Below are 24,192 nucleotides of genomic sequence, written 5' to 3'. Positions count from 1 at the left end.
TATATTCATAATGTAGTTATCATACAGGTGTTTTGAGAGGACAAAAGTGTTTTGAGTAACTGAACACACATTAGCCTAAGTTTATTTACTTCCAAGATAGAAAATTAGTGTCTGAGGCTTGTTTCACCTATTAGTTGTTCCTGAAATAAATGTATATCAATCTCATTTACGATAAATCACAAATACTGCCACAAACGTTATACTATACATTCTATACAATATATACTATATATTCTGAGGTCATCTTTGGCCTGCCTGAACTTTTTCAGTCCTCATGAGTGCCAGTTTCTACATATCGTTTTAATTAACCTGAGCTTCAGACAGAAATTTGCTTGATTTGGGTGTTCATTTTATTGAAAATGAAAAAAATAACATTTTCAGTGCAGTTCACTTAAGATTATAAGTACAAATATCATGTAATTAAATATTAAGTGTTTATGGACAAGTTTATACAGTTTAAAGCACACATAAGCATGAAACACCTGGTTTCAAGCAGGTGTACTCAAACATTTGACTGGTACTGTATATTCCAAAAGTTTTAGACTATTTGCAGCTAAATTGTAACCCATTATTTTATCAGGGTCAATTTCAGTTGAGGTTGTAATGAGAATAATGGCTTGTGAGATACTTAGGACATTCCACCAGTCCCACCAGTTTTCAGTAGTCCTGAGATCCTGGAATTTTCCCAGGTAGGAAGGTGATGGAAGCCTCTTAAGAGATTTCCCTGGCCCTGAGAGTCTGTTCCTTTAACTAGAGCGTTCTGAAGATTTTGGCCAATGTGTAAATTCTTTTAAAAAGGAAACAAATGGAAAGTAAGGACACCACTCCAAGTCATTATCTACTAATGCAATGAACGTCTTAATGATCTGAAACTTTAAATCAGAACATTTCCAATCAAATTTGTGAAATGTTCTGTGACTAAACTGCCCTCTAACCTTTTAAGGAAATGATGCTAAATTTTCACCCCTACAGGGAAGTGCAGATGAGGTTGTGCCACATCTAATACAGAATATTGCTTGTCCTTTAATTACACCACTTACAATTAACCAGCTAAAGCTTTTGGTCAGCTATTTAACTGTTAATTACAATTATAAAGAATGAGTCATTTTTATCTAAGCACTTCAAAAAAGACCTCAAGCTAGAATACACTTGATTTCTACACTTGACACTCAGAAATAGCAAGAATGCAGCAGACCCTTTTACTCTGAGGTCAACTATAGATTTTCCTCTTCTAACATGCAACAAACCATGAACCTCTGATCTTCCCAATCAATCATTTTCTAAGTGGAGGGGTCATTAAGCTGTATTGGGTACTTTAAAAAAGGGTTCCCCTACTGCAGTCTGACTGCCAGACATACCAGACAATTATAAACCTTTTGGAGATTTTCTCATTCCGCTGGGCTCTCAGTTGAGTGCCCATTATGTTGTGATACAAGTACTGTATACTGTACATTAAGCTAAGGGGGCTTTGAAACTTGGAACACTCCCAATACGTGTGGTTATATTTAGACTTTCAGGTAATTCAACTCCTTCTTCCAAAAAAAAAGTAATCAAACTTTTCATACAGCTAAACAGATATTCAGTTCAATGCAGCTTTTAGCTCGGCATTAAATGTGTTGAAAAGACAATTCTGAAATATATTTCCTACCGCTGCCTGAGTGACAGTAAGTGACTGGTATTTGTAATATAACCACACTATAAATTGTCTTTAAAGTATTTTTCCTATTCTGTCAGATAAATAAATCTGTGTAATACAGCAATGCAGCATATCCATGTGAGATTCATGTTATTAAATGGCTTGAATAGACTTGAATAGAAAGACCCATAGGTTCTTAGTCAACACAGACATTCATATGATGTTGCAAGTGACCAAGGGAGAGTATTTAAAGCAGTCAGTCACTCACTCACATGGAAAGAATGCATATTTTCAGCACACAGTTTGATATTATATTATCAATTGTGACACACTCTGTTCCCTAATGTCTATTAAATATGATACAGCTGGTCTGGGCTTCTATTTACATAAATCTCTATAAAGCTCACATTTTCTAAAGCAGAAGGACAAGATATACTTTAACAGCTGTTGACTGTCAGAAATAAAATATGTTGTTCCAGTCTGTTTCTTTAGTCATAGCATTCAATTCAAAATGTGGTACATTGTAAGCAGGATTCATACCTTTCTGAAACCCCTAATGTTTAATATTTCCCCCCCCATCACTGTTAATTAATTGTTAGGCTTACTAATGTGGTTCCTATTAACAATGCAAATCCATGTGTACAGCACTGAACTAACAGCAGCATCTAGTGGACAAAACTTGAAACAGACTGCTTTTATCCCCCAATTATTTTTACTACTTCTTGACCACCGATAGATATTGGATTCCTTTTTGGTCCTTGGGGGCCAAACTGTCTTCTGATGTTCACTCCAACCTGGATTCATAATGACATCATTTGAATCAAATATTCACTTTGCTGGTCTCTATTACCTCTTCTTGAAGGTCTTTACTCTTTGAGAAATATACATTTCTCAATAAATAATGGTGGTGGACTGTAGCCCCACAAGACAAGGAATGAATATCATTCTAGACCACCTGACTTTAAATAAAATCAGGGAATGTTATGTTAAAATTGTAAATTGTAAAATCCTATGTTACAATTTTAGGAACCATGTCCAGTTGGTTGTCCAAGCCATTCAGTTTGTTTTGCATGTTTGGAAACCAAATGTTGCCATTCTAAAAGTGGTAAAGTCAACCAGATACATTCCCATGCTCAAAGGTTTATAATATTCTGTCTGGCTAAAATACCTAAAATCCTAAAAAGACTAAAATCTGTTTAGTCCTTAAAAGAGAAGACTATCTGGGGTCTGATTCAAAAATCTCAAAGACACTGACAAAGTTAACCCAATGGACATCTTCTGTAAGGGTTTGAGGGTATCTGAAACAAGCTGGCCAACCATGTTGTAAAAGCAAATGGCCTGGCTTCGTTCGAGAAAAGGTGGAATGAGATTGTTTGATCAATTGGCTACTAACAACCCTATAAGCTAGACAGGTTGCAAGTGAGAGGAGGCTATTCATTCTTTCTGAAGCTCTTACAAACAGCAGGCTTCTTATTCCTGGAAAAGGGTTATGGAAACCAGATGCCTATCTCCAAGCACAGAGTGAAAGGGGGATATGTGGATGGGATGCCAGTTCATTGCTGGGCACACACATAAGCACACAGGGACAATACAGAAACTGACCAAACCTAGCCCGCATGTGGAGGATGAGAGGAAACCAAAGCATCCAGTGAAAACCATTGTAAGCCCATGAAAAAATGCAAACATCTCCCCAGTCTGGAGTCAAACCTGGATTTGTTAATTATCCAGCACTGTAGTAATTATAGAGTGGGATCATATATAGGATGTTTAAACCACTTTTGGGGTATTTTATCATTTCTGAACATTCTGTTATTTTCAGAGTTCAAAGTATTTTTGTACCAACTATCATTTTCGAATGGGTCTGGTTGTAAACTATGTGCTTTAAAATTCTGTATTGTAAATAACAAAAAAATTGGGCATTATAAGACTCTTTTCAGTCATAGGAACCAGATGGGACTGTCTTCACACACGGGAAAGTGCTTGTCCCATGATTTCTTGATGCATCAATTATTTAGCACATTAAAAATATTAAATTTATGTTTTTCAAAACAGATACAATTAGTAAACATACATTTTGGCATTGTATATTTTAAAAAGAGAAAATAATAAGAGGTTGGCAGCAAATGGTATTACATTTATGGGATTTATGGATATCTAGCCAAGTACAACCTAATATGCTCATTCAATGAAGCCTGTTTTTACACGTATAAACAAAAAACACCATACTTAGCGTAAAAAGACTGTCTATGATGACTATCCATTATCATCAGGGCATGTTCTCCAATCTACAGTTTACACTGGATGTTTTAGTATTATAATTCCAGCACTAAACTTACAGTACAACTTCCAACCATAAACAGTTTTGTCCTTTCAACAACAATAGCTCATCTTATTGGGGAAATATACTGTACATGGAAAGTAACACTTAATATGCATAAATGCTTCATTATTGAAATGAAATGCAAAACACTACTTTAAAGAAATAAGGCATTGTAAACAGTTTTGTTACTAACTCTAAAGGGTATTCATTTTGCTTTAATTGAACCAGCAATTGAAAGACTTGATGATCAAAGTGAATTTGTACACTCATTGACACTAAGAAAATGGATTCTCCCCATTACATTTTGGTTTTTTTTTCCAGAATTTGTTTGATATGGAAAAGCATAGCACCTAGCAAATAGAAAATATAATTAATTCCATTTGAAGTTAGTAGCCGAAGAATTTCCATTTCAAACATGCAATCACAAAGACCTACTGTATTTACCAGGGTTCATGCAAATCCCTTGCCATTTCCCATGCAGCCCAAATCTCTTCAAGGACAGGGAACCCATCCATCCATTTTCTAACAGCTTCTTCCAATTCTGGGTCACGGGGGAGACGAAGCCTACCCTGGCAGGCAATGGGCACAAGACAGGGTACACCCTGGATAGGATGCCAGTTCATCACAGGGCAGACACACAGAGGCAAACACAGACACACACACCTAGGGACAATTTTTCCAGAAACCACTTAACCTACCTATGTTTTTGTTCTATAGGAGGAAACTGAAGCACCCAGAGGAAGCCTTGGAAACAGGGAGAACATAAAAACTCCACGTACAGTAGGTAGCAGCCCAGGTTAGGATTTGAACCCAGGGCCCCAATGTTGCAAGGCAGTAACGGATAGGTGGCAGGTAACCACTATGCCACATTGCCACCCAAGTACAGGTCATTTCAAGAGTACTGTAAGTGCAAAACAACTGCCAAAAATACTGATGTGCACCAAAATCAACAGTCGATATGTAATCTATTACATGACTTTCCATTTCATTGCAATATTTTGCCACAAACAGTTCTGAGATATCCTTAGAGAGTAATAGAATTTCATTTATTACTATATTAACAGTGTCCATATTAGCCAGTATCAGTAACGGCTGGAGCAGAAAGAGTTTCCTTCCTGTATCTTTGTCTCCAACAAAATGTAATAATAGGAAAAAAGACGAGACTTCATTATCACAAAGCACAAATAGTAATCAAATAAATATTAATAAAACCTTAAATTCCAAGCAGTAACCAACAGTACAATGTTTAGTATATTGCATTAGATATTTATTTGTAAATACAATTTAATACAACATGAGCTTCAGTTGTACAAAGATAACTGTATATAGTACCTTGTAAATTAAAAAGTTACATTATCTACAATATTTACTTTTTACAAAAATTATTCTTCTTGAAATAGTGGGTGGTGTCTAATCCATGAATTGATGAATATCAGTTCAGAAGGGTTTGATGTATTTTTCTTACATTCATTAAAAGAAATTATAATTATATTAACATTTGACAATCAAGTACAGTATCTTTAAAATGCCAGATTCCTCAGGTCTTAAAAATTGTGCCTAAATTTAATACTGTTGTACATCTCCTGTTAGATTCAAAATCCTTTTTTGAAGACAAAACTGATTAACTGTGAGCTTTAACAAATCCTTAGGTACATTACTAAGCAGTCAGTTTGAAATGTAACATGCGCAATTCGGGCACCTACATGCATCCTGTGCTTCATGGATAAATTATTCCTGTAAAATACTGGAAAGAACCTGTCCTCCCAGACCTACTGTAGGATATTCAAGGTCTTTATTTAGTTTATTGACAAGCCTATACAAGAAAGCTGCAGAAGATCCATAGGTAACTTTACAAATGGAATTCTAAAATTAGGTTATTCTCAATAACATACAGTACTTGCCAAAACCAAAAACCACACATTAAAATTAAGCCTGATGAGCCTTCATCACAAGGACAGATAAGCATTATTAATATTAATCATTGCCATTAAAAGTAATTGACAGAGGAGGCAGCTACAAGGTTATTTTTTTATAGTTAATAAGTACAGATAGTTTATGAAGTTTTAGGGTGCAGATTTTACATTTTTCCATGGTTTGGCAACAGCTGGCAATTAAAAACTGTACTACTACCTGTTCATTAGTAATGCATTGTAAATGTAGTGAAATGTACTACTACCCATTCATTGGTATGTATTGTAGATGCAGGACATTTTATTTAAAATGTCCATTTTATTTATTGCACATGGATAAAATAATACGTATTATTGAAATTCATTTTTCCTATTACTGTACACATTTTTCTGAACAGAGTTTAGAAACTCAGTTTTTAAAATATCTTATTTTGCTGTAGAACTGGCCTTAATAAATAACTACTATGTGGTTTCAACGGTTAGACTGACAGCTCACAAAGCATATAAATTCATTTCTGGAAATCTACTTGGAGGTCTTGTTTTGTTTTGTACAGTAAAAAGTGCCCAAAAGAGCATGAAACCCTTAAATACTTGGCAATGTGTTTGACCAAATTACCCTGTATACATTGAGTACATTAACAACATTTTTATATTCAAATAAGGTATATAATTTTAAAAGTATATATTTTATACACCATTGCATAATTCAGCAAAAACACAGTCCAGCAGAAAGCAGAAAACACTCTGATATTTGAAACAGGGGGACCACATTCACAAGAGAACAATTAATCTGATTTTCTGTTTTAACCCTGTCCGTAGAAGTGATTCAAACACAAAAAAAACTTTTTTTAGAATAAGAAATGTCCATAGCTTTTATTCCAGTTCACAATCAGCTTGACTTTTGTTTTAAATTCTGAATGAACACCAAATTGTTTTCCATATCCATGTCTACCAATAGATATACTATAATTTGTCTTGGTAGATTTTCACCATTAATCTTCCACAATCACAGAAAAAAGGTAAAGAAAATTTTACCTCAATGGAATAACTTAGTTTGTTAAAGTACAGAGCAGTTTTGTAGAAGATGGAAAAGACACCTGAATAGAAGTGAATTTCCGGATTTAACTAGTACAGATCCATTCTGATTCTACTGATGTGTTTTTCAGTTTTCACATTACCCAGTATGTTGCATTGTAAAAATTTATAACAAGAATTCAATAATTGGAATGCTAAACTAACCTTTGCAAATTATGTACAGTACATACACTGTAGCATAAAAACTGTTAATAGACTTTTTATAAGGTTTTTACAGTACATATTCCCATGTAGCCTTCAAATAATGTATTGCAGTACAGTTTAAAACAGTATGTGCTCTGAGTTAATTGAGAACGTTGCCTTGTCTTGACAACATTGTTGTCATGTTTTGTCTTGAAAGTATAACAGAGTAAAAACAATTCTTAGATTATGCTGCATACACTCTCTTCTGTTGTTAATACTTACTAAAGTTTGCACATATCTGCAAGGTGTCTATTAACAGTTGATATACTGAACCTTGTTATACAGTGTTACTGTTGTAAGGAAATTGATATGTCATACATATACTCTACTAGCAACAAAATCCAGCAATCATGCCTCACAGAAGACATCTTGGATCCAACTTGCTGTGTACATGTTTTTGCTGGAATCTCCTCTACTTCTGCTACAACTTATTCACAGTTATATTGTTATTTATCTATACTTCAAGTACAATCACATAATGACAATGACAATGAAACACTTTAAGGTTCCATTTTGCTGGATAACCTCAGCATCTCCTCTCTCATGCTGTTATTCACTTGAAACAGTCAACTATCTCAAGTGTGGGCTTTAACTACAATTAAATTAGGGTAGTCAAGGAAGTTAACTACGAATGAAGGACACATTAAGAGATATTTACTGGAATTCAATAAAACATTTTAACTGAAGGCAGCTATATGGTCTAATACATATTTTGTACCAACTGAATTTATTGCATTATGAATAGCTCTCTACTTACTTTTGCAGTATCACGGAAATTGTAGACTTGGCTCCTACCTCCTACCTATGTTATGCTCCATAAACGTGTTAGTGTACTGGAACTGCTGCATGTTACATAATCTCAGGACTTGACATTTACTTTATGGACTGCACTATGCCCTGTTTTCCCTGACCTCTCTCTGAAACTGAAGCAGCAAGTGTCAAGTTTGCATCTCACAGCTACAGTACTGATACATCTAGGCATTGATTTATACTGTACTGCATCAAAGAATTCAAAATGATCCTTTTTGCATGACATCCAATTAGAAGTTATAACTAAAATATGGGGGACATATCTAATAATTATACATGTATATAAAAATCATAAAATATGGAAAATATTTCTCTATTATTTCCCAACACTTCCTGCAATCAAGCTGCTATTTTTTTCAATTTTTTGCTGCAATTTAGGAAGGACCCTAATTATACTTTCCTTTTACAAGCATGTTTAATTTAATTTCTATTATGACTCATGTTAGTTTTCCAAATTAAGTATTACTGGCCTAAAATATCACTTATACTGATCAATGTTTCTATTACTGCAGCTTTATCTGCCAATCAGCTGGAAGAGAGTAGAATGAAACCAAAAACATTGCACCTCACTCTCCTGCATTCCTGGAATCAGAAAAAAATTTCACATTGAATTAACACAATATAAAAGACTTGTGCTCCCGCGAATACCATGGACAACAGCCTGTTGTGGGTGCCTCTCTCACCAGCATTGTTGGCCCACAGCTCAAGAGTCCAGGTGAATCTCAATTTCAGGTTTGGCTACAGTGTATCTGGGGTCCAGCTTGGGTACAAAAGCCTTGAAATCCTGTGATGCTTTGGTTCCAAATACATCCAGTACTTTTCTGTTCATCAGAGCAAACCTAGCAACACAAAGAAAGAGTGTGCTAAAGTTGTAAAAACATGTCTTTTCTTACACTATATATAGCGAAAGGCATTAAAATGCAATAAAAAATCATGGTTCCAATATGCATTTGTTGGATTTTTAATACCTCATTATATTTAAAATGACCAACCAACTGTTAAACTGCAAATGATTAGAACATTTTAACTTTGTATGCTTTTGAAATCCATAACAGAAAAAAACTACTGGAGTAATGATCTATGAAGCCTACTGAAGTAGTTATGAACTTTGGTACAGAAGTAAGTGGTCACTAAGAATAGGCTTTAAGGGTATTTACAACATTATGTGTATTGTAAGAAAAACACAAGGTATCTGGTTTTATATGTGTTGAAATGTAAAAATATATCGTAGTCATTACACATTACACTTGTATACTGTTCTTTCAAACAATAAAATAATGAATGAGGTGTCAGAGCACAGTAGGATTGAGGACATATGAGCCAAAAGCAATATTTACCTTTGAAATGTCTGAAACACTCATTTAATATACATTTGGAAAACATAACACAAAAATCTAGGCTCCTGTGATTCTCCTCCAGTGACTTTAGTTTAAATCAAGTTTGAACTGTTTGCACTCTAAAAATTATTTTATTAATCTGTGTCTAAACTTGCTATCATATAATATATACAGTACATGTTACTGTTACATTATTAACAATATATACATTCTATGCCTAAACACCTTTATGCAGCCTTCACCCACCTGCCCTTTGTCAACCTCAGAAGAAATTTCCAGTAAGAAGGCCTCAGATTATGCACTTCCATCACAGCCTAAAATGGAAAAGAACCAGTTAAAATAGCACTAAATAAAGGAAAAAAGTATTCACCCTCAAAAAGTGCATTATCTTCCTACACAACAGCCATTCCTTAACATTAGAACATTCAAACCAATGTATGAGTGGCGGTTTTGCTCTAAGTTAGACTTAAGGCCTGCTGCTACCACTTTCTCAGCACAATTTAATGCATGCTTGCATGCAGGGGAATAGCTTTTTTTCTGGCCACAAGAGAAACTGATCTTCTGCTTTTAAAATATGTATTTAAAAAATGACAGTAAAATAAATGGTTTCAATATCCCATTTCAAAGATAGATCTAAAAAGACTTCCAGTAAAAGTTTCCATTTAAAGATTCCTTTTCATAGCATGTTATACAAATGACAAGTCTAAATGCACTGACTGAAAGCTGATATTCTGAATAAGCTGCTTTCCATTACTCAGACACAGTTGATTCAAATATGATATTGTAATAATGTGTCAAATGCATTGTAAATGAATTTCTCAAAATACTAAGCTTCAAAATAATTTTATCACTTAAAACTGAAGTAGTTAAATACAATTTATTATAGCGAATACACTGACATTTTAGTGAACAGACATAACCTACTGCGGAGTACAGTACATAAAGTCAGTATGTGGATTAACATTTCTCATCATTGAAGCAGATCAACTGGGAGTCTATAGTAAAAGTAATGGGACAATAGTTTGTATTCCTAATGTTGGCAGAAATACAGGCTATACCGACAGCAGCTGGGTTGTGGGAGCCTGCCCTATTACTCTCATAAAGACTGGGTTCACTGGTGTCTGAGCCCTACATGTCACAAATTATCCCATAAATGTGCAGTGGGACTCAGGTTTGGCGAACAGGGTATCCCCAGGATAACTGCCACATTCTCATCTTGCAAGAAGGCTGTTTCTACACAAGCAGCATTACTTATCACATCAGGAAAAGCCTGTAGGGTACATGTACTGTAGCAAGCCTCAGGATGTAATCAATGTACAGTAAGCTGGTCTCCCTGATGATTGTTTAAGATTTGCGCATTAAGAGAAGATATACTGTATACTGTCTTTAACACTACAACTTGGCTGCTTGGGGACAGCCAGTTAAAATTATTTTGCACTTTATCTTCTTTATATCACAACAATCTCTTTCTTGAAGATTTTTGTTACAGATTGGGCTATTACTGTAGTTTTGTGTATTCAGGTTGACAACAGTTACCTTTACTATTTACTGATCTGTTTTGCACATCAATTAACATCATTCCACACAGCTGTCCTAAACTCACTGCTGTCAGTTCAGTTTATTGTCATATGCACAAGTGCAATGAAAAGCATATTTGCATGTATGCTCCAATACAAAGACATTTGTAAGGAAACACCAAAAAGGGTGGTGAAAACAAAACCTTGGTTTATCACTCAAGAGGACCTGGCTACACTCCTGGTGACTCACAATAGTTCAGTCTCCAACTACTTATGACAGGAAAGAGATCTTCTCTTGATAAGCAGACATATTGGTTCCTTTCTGTGTATTTCATTATTGATTTTCACCACGGTTGACATTCAACAAATTAAATCACCTTATCAACTGTGCTGAATCAACTCTCAATTTAATGAAGTTATTTCACAATTTATTTAACCTGGTCAAATATGAATGATCAATTAATCAAAATGATGTCAAAACATTTAATTAATAACCACATTCTGTATACTTTTGTATACTTTGATGTGCTGTATCCTACAGAAGAATTTAAACACAACAAAGAGAAGACAAAAAACATTTTATTTTTAGCAGAACAAACCATTTAGCAGAAAAGACTGTTTCCAGATATGTCAAAAGTGCATCTGGATGTACAGAGACAGAGATAGCATTGTCCTTTTCTCTGAAATCGTGACTAAACTGACACAATTACTGATCGTTTTTATTGTATTCAATTGTTTGTATTCAGTGCTACAGTACTGACACCTAGTGAAGTTAGGTTAGGTTTTAGCCCAATCTGATACATATTTTGGTTGATTCTTCCCAGAACTCCTACATGATATGAATGATTGGTCCTTTACAGGAAATGTTTACTGGCTTGCAGCTAAAATACAGCTGTGAAGAGCAGTCATTTAAAGAAAAGGGATCAGGAATAAGATACATAACAAAAAGGTATTTAAAAAGGTATTTAATGTAACATTTTTTTATCTGCAAACAACCTTATTAAAAACTGTCTACACCATAAAGAAGAAGAAATCTTACCGCTTGAAAGCAGATTGCTGTAGAAACTGCATAGATCAAGGTATCAGCATGAGGAAAATACGGAAACCTTCCAGCTTCGATGCCTTTGAAATACATGGTCTGTTGAAGACAAGATCACCTGTAATATGCAGATCTTTAGAGATGATCTTTAGAGCTATTCTTTAAGAATGATTTCTTAAATAGCACGTTAAAGCATCAGCAGGGTTTTGTACTTAAAAAAAACAAATCTGCTACATTTTTTTACCTCCACCAGTTTGGAAGCCAGGTACATGGAGATAGTGGTGCTCTTGTAAAACATCATGGAGACACCTGCAAGGAAACCTGTGAGAAAGACATCCAGGTGTGAGTGAAAACATCATGTATCCAGCACGAGAATATAGATAAAAGGGAAAACAAACTTAAAGTTCAGAAATAATCATGTCTTTGTGAACTGTATCAATAATGTCTGTGAGTCAGCTGGAAATAAAGTTGGGCATTCCTTACCAGCAATAAGAGCATGAAGCTCATCATCCAGATTTCTCACCCAACGTAGGAAGCAGCTTGTGCCCTACAAGAGACACAAGAGACATTTATTCACCAATCTAGATAGCTCCACAGATGATAGTGGATCCCTAAAGGCCCACAAGCATACTGGAATCTTTATTTTCTGGGGAAAAGAATGAGAACATCAGACAACAAATGAAGTAACAAATATGGGAGCTATTCTGCTCCTTATTATTATTATTTTTTTTAGAGCAGAGGCAATAAAATGATAGTTGGGTTCAAGTTCAGGGAAGAACTCCAAAGTTCAAATTTGTGGCAGGTATGAGGATAACTCGAATTGGATCAAGGACAATAGCTCTTAATAGACAACTTTGTCGATAACTAGTTTTTCATTAGTGGTAATGTCTAAGACAGTGTTTCTCAAGTTGTGGGCCCCAGCACAGTGGTACACCTTCAGATGTAAATGCATGTGCCGCAAACGTACAATAAAAAATGAATAGATTAAGTATGGTTTACAGATATTTTGGGGCGTAACCAATGTGTTGCACGTGCATTAACAAGACAGAGCTCTTGCTGCGAGGCTGTTCATGTGGGAATTGCATGTGATGTGTGTTAAGTTTTTCAAATCTAACTGAAAAAGTTAGAGAGTGTCTGAGAAAGACTCTGTATGTGTCAGCAGGTCCTGCCAGAATAAGGTGGCTGTGCACTTCAATGCTCACTCAGATTAAACATTGAAATCAGTGTTTTTATTATTATAATAAAACTAATTATAATCACATGCTTGAGCCGGTGATATGTATGTATGAGTAGTGAGGCGGTATACCACAACATTTTTATATTTATTCAAGTGTGCTGTGGGATGGAAAAGGCTGAGAAACCATGGTCTGCACAAAAGGTCATTGCATCTGAACTACCACTGACGTCTTCAAATAATCTTGGCAAGCATGATAACTCAAACCGCAGCACAGTATTTCTAGTCTCATAAGTAATTTCCTGTTTAATAAGAAGGTCATCAAGGAACATATGTATGAAACCCAAGAGAGCATACAGAGTTTTGCATATAGAAGACATGGAGAGAAAAAGTAAAAGCAAATATGTGCTTTCTAGAGTGACGTTAAATAAGCTTATTGTATCTCACTTATCAAGGGTGTGTCATGTGTTGATTTTTAAGAGATTTCAGAAGGTTACCTTATATATGCTGACAAATGAGCCTAAAAATGCACCCAGCTGAAAGTTTTCTTTATTGTAGAGCAGAGAGAGAAGCCGGGAAGGTTTTGTGAAGAGGTGGCGGAATGCTGATGGGATTCTCAGGCAGCACTGAATTAAGTAACCAACACTGAACATCCGAATAAACCCCTGCAATGACATAAACACATGCACACAGCTAAAACTACGTATGTGGCCAAAACAAGACACTCTCATTGTACAAATGAGCTTTCCAGGTATGTCTGTACATTTTCAAACTAACTTACTTTGAAAGATACTTGACACAAAATGTACAATTTAATATTTTTGTAAAGAATGTTTGCAGTGTTTCTGGCTGAACAAAGTATTCTCCAGTTCATCATTCCAATGCAGAGACAATAACAGGCCAACTTTATCCACTACTTATTTTTATTCACAACAGCTGTAAGAGTTTTTCCAGTGAGAAAACTGAAGTAACTAGAGTAATAGTTTGCTGGAAAAAAAAGAACGTGAGCACTCCATAAAAACACTTCATCTTTAGAGTATATCACAGAGATCAATTAAAATCAAAACACTGTGAGCAAGAAACTACAAGTTTCCAAATGATAACAACATTGCCCCTTCATTCTCTTATGGATTCAATGCTGAAACAAAAAAAAAGCTTTCACCAATTTGGTTTTTAGCTTCTGCATCCCTAAGTGATCTATAAAAACAAAACATTGGTTTGGCCATTTAAAACTGTAAAGAAACCCATTTGAAAATAAGTTTTCTGTACTCGTTAAAAAGCTTACTTTAACACAATAGGAGATGCAGTTGTCTTCATAGTGTTTGCAACACCTGTGCCTCGGCCCTCGCTTGCATCTGGAATCCATGAAGAAAACCACTGTTAGCTTTTTTTTTTCTTGGCAATTAACTTACACTTAACATACATCACATTTGACAGACAAAATTATAGGAATGGAATTTCTTACAAGGCTTAAATTGTGCATTCCTTAGCAATCTAATCTAATATTTAAAAAGCACAAGCCAAAAGGACTTTAAAAATAAATGAGAGCATACCAGTTCTGATTTTCTTCGTAAGGAATTATTTGCTTCCTAAGGAATGTGAATATTAAAGGCTATCGAACAATAGGCTATAATGAAATCTTAAGAACAGCTTTGATCACAATTCCAATAAATAATTTCATAAGAACAAAATGACTGTTTGCAGTGTATCAGTTGGATATGTAACAACAGTCAGGGAAGTCCGTCAATGGGATGGTTTTGTAAAACAGAACTTTTCCAGATGTCGCAAGTGACGTCACTTGACAGCTGTGAGCAAGATTCCTCAAGTACCAGCACACACAACAGCCATTGCTGGGGGCAGCCTGCCACAGCTTTCTCGGCTTTTGCCGAAACAGCAACTCCTGCGATTCTCCTGGGTGCCTGGAGACTTGCAGTGACATCAGCCACAGTTGTGCTCCTCCTTCAGGCAGCGTTCCTTCTCCTGCCAGGCACTCTGGAACTTGCGGCCTGTCAAAAGATGCTTGGTTCTGACAGGTTGGCACGTCGGCCCACTGTGTAAAACAAAATATTTAAATAAAAATGTTTAAACTAAGCGGTAGTGCACACTAGTTTGTCTTACACTGAGTCTAAGAGTTTCCTTGTCAGTGCCATAAGTGAACTTCTGCTTTTGTTCTGTTGTGTTCCAGGTCTCTCTTCATCCCGATATGTCCTCTCAGGACCTCTCGCGTGGACACTCTCTGCCAGCATTGAATGTGTTGGAATCTCTTCTTTTCCCACTATAAACCTAAAATATTTTTCAAAAATGGTCCAATGTTACCAATAACAGAAAAATAACACCAGCTTTTTTTTCCATTTAGCATTCTGAGACATGGCTTTGATAATGTCTACAGTTTCTGGTCTTCAGTAAGGTTCTGGTAAAATATGCAATCACAATTCCATTAGATCCAAAGACTGAACAACTTGTTTTAGAACAAAACAATTTTCAGCAAAATCAGGATACAGTATTTATCAACTGACATGTAATGCCTACACTTCTGAATGATATTTAATAATAACGTGTCTTTAAGTGTAGGAGGAGAAATATCAGAGGTTGTTTTTTTAGAATAAAACACTGCCTATCATTTTACATACACATACAGTACTACAGTTTATTTTAATTCTGAGTTTATATAAAGGCTGTGTTGCAAGAAGTGGCAGCCTGTGGTATAAACAAACACTATTTATAAAAGCTGAACACTTACTTGAGTGCTGAGAATGTAAAACCTTTGAGGCCATCTTTGCACCTAAAAACATAAGAAAAAAAGTAGTTTGATGACAAATACAAAAATTGTGGTGTAATGTAATGCTGTATTAACCCCTATCAACCCCCAAAAAATCTGTTAAATCGCTCAGTCCCTGATTTTAAAGTGCAACAGCAAACAGTTTTTATTAATTTAATGCAATTAGAAAGTATGTTACATTATAATGCAGTAAGATAATTGCTGTTTACCCATTCACAATATTTTAAAAAACATCAATTTATATGAATGATCTACTATCACTATCAGTATAGTACTAACAGTACTATCAACACAGAAACAGCTTTTACATTCCAGGTTTACTTTATGGAACTTCAAAAAGTCGTTTCTGCTGTTTTTTTTATCTTAAGAATAAAGTAGGCACTCCAAATTTGTTTTATATTAATATGTTATTAAAGCTGTCTTTTTTTGGTTCATATAATATGAAGGAGTTAAAATATACACCAGCAGATGGCGCTATAAAACTTTGATTTTCAAAGCAGAACAGCAACATAAATATTAATTTTACTTTAGCATTGTTTTTATACATACTTTTAAGTCATATATTTATCTAGTAGATAATACAAGAAAAAGTTTAATCATTTGTAATGCATTCATGATTTTTTTAAAATAAAACCAGAGTAAGCAACGCACTTGTTAAAAAATTCAAAGTTCCAAATTAAGCACAACTTTTTTTTTAATTATTGCTTTTAAGTTCACATCTGTATTTGTGTTTGGCGGTGGTATGAGACATATACTGAACAAAATGGAAACTGGCTTCATGGCAGGATTGAATACTACTATTTATATTTAAAAGAGAATTCAGAACTTTCTGTTTAACACCACTTAACATCCAACAAATTCCCAAGCCCAGCCAAAGTCAGTAACGCATGACAGCACAGAACAAGCTCCACCTCTTCAATTAATCTTGAATTGCTCTCCCCCATCCAGTCTGTTTACATTAAATAACCCCAACATGTAAGATAAAGTGGACAGCAGGAATTCAATTCTTCTTCTTCCCTTATCCAAATAAACAAAGCAGAGATTAATATCTGCTAATCAAGGTAGATGTGCAACATATGTCCACTTCTATAGAAACCCAGGGTAAATTAACCAGCTTCTTGTGCATCAGCAGTGAAAAACGCTTTGAAGAAAATACCACAAGGAGACTGGCATTCCAAACAAGACTGCCTTATTTCAAAAGTAAAAGTAAGAGCTGTCTTACACTTCTGATCTTTATTTCATGTAAAGTTTTTTGGAATCCCTACATTCCCTAAAAGGCATGTACTTTACAATAGCCTGTTTCATTTGATTTGACACTCCCTACATACAGTAAATACTGTTCATATAAGGGCCAAACATAGCCCTTATTCTGGTCTTCAGTTTTAATAATAATAATAATAATAATAGAGAGGTACTACAACATTTAATGCAAAGCACACACTTACTTTTATGCACAAATACATCTTTTTTTACTTTTAAACACTAATTAAACAGACAGGGAAACACATTTTGTCAAACTCTATTTGTCTAAAGTTCTATCAGTATTTTGACCAAAATTTCTACTTCTGGTCAAAATGTGTGTTTTTATTATTAATTTTTAAATAATGTGTAATTTTTATTATTTTTTAAGTTGTTACAGTCACAAAATCACCCGATTAAATTACAATTCCCAACTGCATATTAACACTAGTAGAAATGCAATTTAGTGTTAAACGGACACCTCTGACAAAATTGTTAAAAAACAAGACTATTATTTTGAAGGTCACAATGCGAGGAAAGATAGAAAAAATATGTAGGGAAGAAATATAAGCATTTAATATGAGAAAAGTTACAAAAAGGGGAGACTATTTGGTCCTTGTTTGCCTGCTAGTAGCTAAATTATGCAAGAATCTCATCCAGTTGTTTGTTGAAAGAAGGCAGGGTATCAGCTTCAAAAACATGGCTGTGCAGCTTGATCCAGACTCCCATAGCCTCAGATATATTTGCACTTCCATGCAGTTTCCACTTCTGTCTTCTGGTTTGTGTTTCACTGTTGATTCTGTGGATCAGAGCCTTTGAGAATTTGGAATACGTGAATCAGGTTCCCTTGCAGTCTGTTCTGTTCAAGACGAAAAAATTTCAGTTCTTTCAGCCTTTTAGTGGAAGACATTCCTTTAAGCCTGGGAATGTTATCTAATTGCTCTTCCTTCAGTGCAGATATATTTTTGTAATATGGTGATCAAATTAACTTCATGTTATAAAGTAGGTTTTCTTAGTATAGTATACACTCTTATTATAACATCCCTTGATTTAAATTCTGTGCTTTTAATGATTTGTCCTCGTATTCTGTTTGCCTTTCTCATTACTTTTCTGAAGTATACAGAAAAGAAAATGATACATAACAAACATTAGCATTAGCCCCAGTCCAGCTCCTGAAAAATGAATGGATGGATGAGAATTACTGTGTATAGTATGAATAAATCCAAACAGCTAATTCAGTCTCACTAATCGTATCAGTGGTGGACTAAGTTTATGAGCATGCTCACATCTGCAAAAGGAAGCCATTCTTTTGCTAAATAAAATGGAAAAAAATATGTAATTCAAGTTAATACCAAAGGAGGCTCAGGAAGTGCTTTTCAAATCAGTATAAAGAATAACAGTGACAAAAAAGCTAAAACAAATAAGAATAGCAGGGCTTGCAGCAGGAAAAAAGTAGCTACGTGAGTCAACAAGGTTTATGGAAGTATGGAAATAACCTTTTAAATCATTATGAAAAACACTTTGGGGACTAATATACCAATCAATATTACAGATTATTTAATTCCAACTGCCAGGAAGCAAGAGACCTACATGTACTTTAGGTAAGCAGAATAACCATCTGCTAAGAATCATCCCACAGGACTGCCTGAGCTATAATCCAAACCCAACTGATCATTATTTGCTGTATTTTAATACTGTATTTTTTCTGTCTGTTAAAAGAACTCTCTTCTTTATTTTTATGCCACCTTGTTTCTTAAGCAAAACCACCATATACAATAAATTAATGAGGAAATAACTTTCAATTACACTCAATTTCTAATTACACTCAACATTAGAAACAGTTCGCTAACAATTAAAAATGGTACATGATTATGACTGAATGTATTGTTGCTACTGCACAGGCTCTTAAAACATTTAATGAACATAAACCAAAAGGAAAATGACTATTTCCTTATGTTGACTAATTTCTGTTAAAAAATATACATCACAAAAATAAGATGTGTTAGAGAAAAATGTATTAGAGAGTAATCAGAGAATGCTAATATCACATAATTTGTGTAGGGTTTTTCTAACATCAGCCCAAACAACTGCATCTAAAAAATGAAGTACAATTTACAGGCTCCTTGTCCAGCTTTTTTACAGCTTCCTGACTGGGGTGGGGTAAGAAGGAAATAGCACAACCTTGAAACATAAGATGAGAGTAAATTTCAAGGCTCAGAGAAAGGCTTCTGGGATTCTGATTTACGTAAGTGACACTCATCTTTAATTTTCATCGCCTCTTTGGGCCAGTAACTTAAAACCTGACTGCTGGGAAATTAATACGAACTATATTTGTATATACTTATGCAAACAAAAATAAAGTCAGTTCAGCAATTCATCTTCAAACCAGACTTATACAGCGGGCGTCTGTGAATTGCTACAGTATACAACATTTAACGAGAAGAAACTTATCACCAGGGGTCTGACAGATGAATGCAAGCCAGCCAACAAGACTGATACCTGAAACCCTTCAGATCATTTGGAAATTGCTGACACCAATCAGGAAGCTTTGATCATTTTACCAACACCTTCAAAAATAGAAAAGATAGGACATAAATTCAATTAATGATCTTTCTGCACACTATACCCTGTTCTACTTTGCAGAGTACATAACATAGGGCAAGCTTTCGCTACTTTAAATACATGATTAGGTTATCCTGCCATACATGCTGTGCTGTTTTCAGCCACTGTATCTGCTTCAACACAGCAATCTCAATTAAAAAATGTAAATGATACTATTTGAAACAGTTATTTTATAAGTCTGCATTAAGCTATGTTTGATTAGAAAATGTTGCTGCTGATAAAATGTGGGAATACTAAAAGGGTTCTCTTGCAGTCAGCCAACAGAGCCTTCCTGAACCCTTACATATTAGCAGGTACTCTGAAGATATTAATGTCGCCAAACTTTTTCTTTGGTTTATGAGACCCATGCTTATGTTTATGAGTGGACAGGGTGAGCGAACTCCTAACTAATCTCACTCTGAGGCCTTTAGCTTTCAGACTTCCAATGCATAGCAGGTGCAGTGAAAATTAAATGGGTGATGAGGTTTATAACTTGCAACAAAATCTGTGTCATGCACACCCTGAACATCTATGTTCTTAAACAGGTGGGAGACCTGAAATAAAAAAGGAAGGGAGATAAGAACCTAGGGCTTTTGTGTCACACATTGATGGTGTGCAAGTATCCACAAGGGACCTTTAACCCTGCCATCTGATATCTTCCCATCTGTCATGCTTGTCTTGCTCCAGGAATGTTCCTTTGCCCTGCCTCTGGTTAAATCAGATTGTTTACTATCAGGCAGAACCCAAACATACACCGCCTGACTCACAAGGCTCACTACTCTTCAGAGCGCTTTAAAGGAAAAAGAAAAGGATTATTAAATAAACATTCACAAAGGTTGAAAAATCTAATACAATGAATTAGGTGCTTGTATATATAAGAACTTCATTTTGTTTTAATTCTACATGAACTACTCACAAACCACTTTTGTGCCTGAGCAATGCAATTAATTCTCAAAAACACTGCCAGAACATTTTAGTCTTGAGTAAGCTGAAGCACTCTCATAAATAATACACAATTACTATAAACTCACATTTCCAACTGCAAATGAAAAATTTGTTTTGTTTTGGATAAGGACAGTAACTCATCTAAATGATTTAAGAGGAAAAGACAGTGATTTATATGAATCAACTAGCTTTCCTCCTCTGGAAAGACATCAGAATAAACATTTTTTTCTTGTACATGTTTGAACCAACATCCAAATAAGGTGAAAACAATCTTCTGGAAATATCAGGATCCCTCACACAGGAATGACTGGGGAAAATTATGTTTATACTTTGCCAGAGACTTGGACTGCCTTCATACACAATCCATCACATTATATGAACCATGACTATTAGACAGCACAGGTTTATAAAAAGAATAAGAAACACTTTCTTTTAATTTGCCAATTTGAAATTGGCACTCAGTCTTAATTTAGCACAAGGTAATATATATATCAATATTTAAAAAAATATATAGATACAAATATTGTGAAACACATTTAAAAGTAGTTTTATGTTTAAAACCTTAATTATTATTGCCTTACTTACATTTTAACTAACTGTTCCACATCATCATCTTTGACAGAGTATCACAATTTCCCCTCATTATACACTTCCATACAAAGTTTTTGGATAAATTAGACACATTAATATTCCAACAACTAAATGTATATTATGTGATATACATATTATGTCAACTATGTTATTACTACAGTTCAGTTTGGGTAAGAAGAAAATTATGTTGGTTACTTAGAAGTATTTCATTTAATGTCCTCACTACAAATCCATAAAGCTAAAAGGATACCTTCAGTGTATTTACATTTGTTATCATGTAATATTAAAACAAAAACAAGCATAATAGACACTCAAGATAAAGCATACCTGTTATACAAAAAACCTGTAAACAATGATTGCAAAGAGGAGTCAAAATATTGTTTGTCCTTTTCTTTTAATTTTACTCGGTAAAAGAAGTTTATTCTGAAAACCCCTGACTGTTTAGATTATAAAAATCAGTGTCTTACAAGCTTTTTAGCACTTTTTTGGCCTCAAAAAAAGGAAGGGCAAGCTCACCACAGCAACTTAAATGAATACAGCTTTTAACTGTTTGATGTTTGCATCTAAAACACACTAATCTGGTAAAACCTTTAAAACAAAGCAAATAACCCTCATACTGGTGTCAGTCGAAATAAGTTGTGATACGTGAAATTTGTCTGAAGAAGGCAGGGTGTTAGTTAGTGCCTGTCAGGATAAATAACCCTCTGGATTCAATGATGACAAACATCTGCAGATCACCTGCATGAGCGCTGGCAGCAGATGTCTCCATGACAGCACTGTTCTCTTGTTCAGCGAACTGTGAAAGGGATTTTCAGCTCCTGACGTTTACTATAATATTTAACAGAACTGTCAGGGTGATGGTAAAAAAAATAACCACAGCAGAAGCAAGGAAAATCGACGAGGCTATATTTCACAGAGTATTAAAACATATCCATGCAGATACTGTACTTAATAGAAAATGCCTGCGGGTTTACACGTTACAAGGCAAACACTGAGAGAACAAGTGTAGGCTAGAGTTACATTAGGAAATCAAGAACACAAATTAAAGCACTCCTTTTGGCCCATCGTACTCATTTGTTTCTGGGGGGGACAACACCCTCCAGGTTTCCTTGAAACCCCCCTCTTTAGAGACACTTTAGAGCACCCAATCGAACCTACCCTGTGTCTTTGAGAGGAGGTGAGAACCTGCAGCAACTGTAGAACACCTGGATCTAGTCAGTTGTGAAATGGGAGACCTCCTAGTTGCTACAGTAAGTGGTGCTGGTGGGCCATAATTCCCTCTGAACAAGAGTTTCCGAAACCAATGTCCTGACAAGGTACGGTAGGAGGTGCCATCTTTAGAATTAGACATAAAACAGAGGTCCTAACTACTCGGTCATTAAAACTTACAGAGTGTCTGATCATAAAAATGGAGATGTTCCACACCTCCTTTTATTATTATAACTACCTTCCACCTTATTGTGCTTTCTCCTACAAGGTGTAGTTCTACTTCGCAAAACTAAAAACCAAGTAGCTTGTTTGGAAATCGATAAACGTGGGATGTTTTCAAGTCTTTTATTAACATATTTTCTTGTTACACTTGGAAAAATGTCCATATCTTAATCTTAATTTTCCCTAACAATAAAAGCTGACTGCTTGAGCCTTAAAACAGTCCAATACTACGAAAAGAAAAAATCACATTATGCTGTAATATATAAAAAAGCAGAATTTTCATACACCAAAAAATAGCCAAGGGATATTAAGAAAGCTGTAAATTAGGGGTTAAAAATATAGAAGTTAACAAGAAAAGGCAACTATTTTAAATAGCCGTGAACAGCCCTGAAACATTTCCAAGATTTAACAATACCTACACAGGGGAGACTTCAATTTCATTATTATTCTGGACCATTTATTTCAATATTGGGGCCAAAACATGCAGCTGTAATGGAAAACAAATGTTTCTTGATATAAGTACCTTTTTGGTACACTGAATGCTAGGATACTTAGTTAAAGCTATTTAATAAAATGAAAACATAGGGAAGTCCATCCTCTCTGGATTGGGTGTCGGGAACCATGTGTCACCCAAACCAAAAGTTAAAATCTAAAACACTCACCCAATGCCTTATTCCTAAAATTCCTTATACCTAAAAGGAAAAGCTCCTGTACACTTCTGGGTCCTAGTGGCTGTATGTGAACTATATAAACTGAGAGGATGAATTATATATTTAGACTATCAGCAAAACCCAAAAGCCAGCTGGATTTAAAAGAGAGAAAAGTGTTGGCTTGCTAACAGCAGTATCAGACATATTGCCTAATCTGAAGATGCATAACCAATTTCCCTAAGTGTAATTTCAAACATATACTGTAGAATTTTGCAGTTTCAGTATATTTAAATCCTCCATTTCTTATTTAACTATGGTTTACTGTAACTGTAAAGCTCATGACATGGAAGACTAATTACAGTATGTGACTTATTTCATTACATATATATTCATTCATGCACTGAATTTTCATGTTAACAACTTCATTTTTCAATGTGTAATAAATATCCATGTACTGTATTATGTTACATGCACTGAACATGATAAGTTACAAACTGAGAGGAGGCCATTCATCTCATCTAGCCCATCTGGTAGTAGTGAATTCATACAAGGATCTCATCCAAACATTTCTAGACAGAGTCCAGGGTTATCAGCTTTAACAACATAGCTGGATAGCTTGTTCCTTACTCCCACAATCCCCACGTTGTCTAGAAGAACTAAACACTGAACATCAACACTGAAGTCTTGCTCATAAGTAGCCCCTTCCTGCTTTCCACTGTGTATTTTGTTTTTGCAACTTAGGTGCAAAAACCTTGTCTACGTTAATGACATTTGTCATTTTTCCAGTGTTTACTCAGTTTTGAATTACATCACATAGAATTTCATTTGCTGCTTCTGCAGTGTTTGCTAAACTTTGAAATAAGGACAATTCATTGTTTTTAGTTCTGAAGGTACTGTACTAAAGGATACATTTTGGCCCCATGGAAGTCAGAGCC

General features: G+C 35.0%; 1 protein-coding gene across 1 annotated transcript in view; it reads right to left on the bottom strand.

Moving 5' to 3' along the window:
• Positions 1 to 5,210: 5,210 nt before the first annotated feature.
• Positions 5,211 to 24,192, bottom strand: part of tmem135 (transmembrane protein 135) — a 79,558-nt gene continuing 60,576 nt past the window's right edge. Inside the window, exons 7-15 of the mRNA XM_088920397.1 lie at positions 15,762 to 15,803; positions 15,140 to 15,304; positions 14,307 to 14,376; positions 13,519 to 13,686; positions 12,331 to 12,394; positions 12,092 to 12,168; positions 11,848 to 11,946; positions 9,538 to 9,605; positions 5,211 to 8,793 (exon numbers count right to left, since the gene is read on the bottom strand). Of these exons, the coding sequence (XP_088776523.1) occupies positions 8,658 to 8,793; positions 9,538 to 9,605; positions 11,848 to 11,946; positions 12,092 to 12,168; positions 12,331 to 12,394; positions 13,519 to 13,686; positions 14,307 to 14,376; positions 15,140 to 15,304; positions 15,762 to 15,803 (889 nt within the window). The 3' untranslated portion in view covers positions 5,211 to 8,657. The remainder of the gene's footprint in view (positions 8,794 to 9,537; positions 9,606 to 11,847; positions 11,947 to 12,091; positions 12,169 to 12,330; positions 12,395 to 13,518; positions 13,687 to 14,306; positions 14,377 to 15,139; positions 15,305 to 15,761; positions 15,804 to 24,192) is intronic.

The sequence above is a fragment of the Atractosteus spatula genome, chromosome 7, assembly GCF_055471065.1.
Source record: "Atractosteus spatula isolate fAtrSpa1 chromosome 7, fAtrSpa1.hap1, whole genome shotgun sequence".
Classification (NCBI taxonomy): Eukaryota; Metazoa; Chordata; class Actinopteri; order Semionotiformes; family Lepisosteidae; genus Atractosteus; species Atractosteus spatula.
The sequence above is the reverse complement of the archived record's forward strand: the minus strand, read 5'-3'. Positions and strand labels throughout refer to the sequence as shown.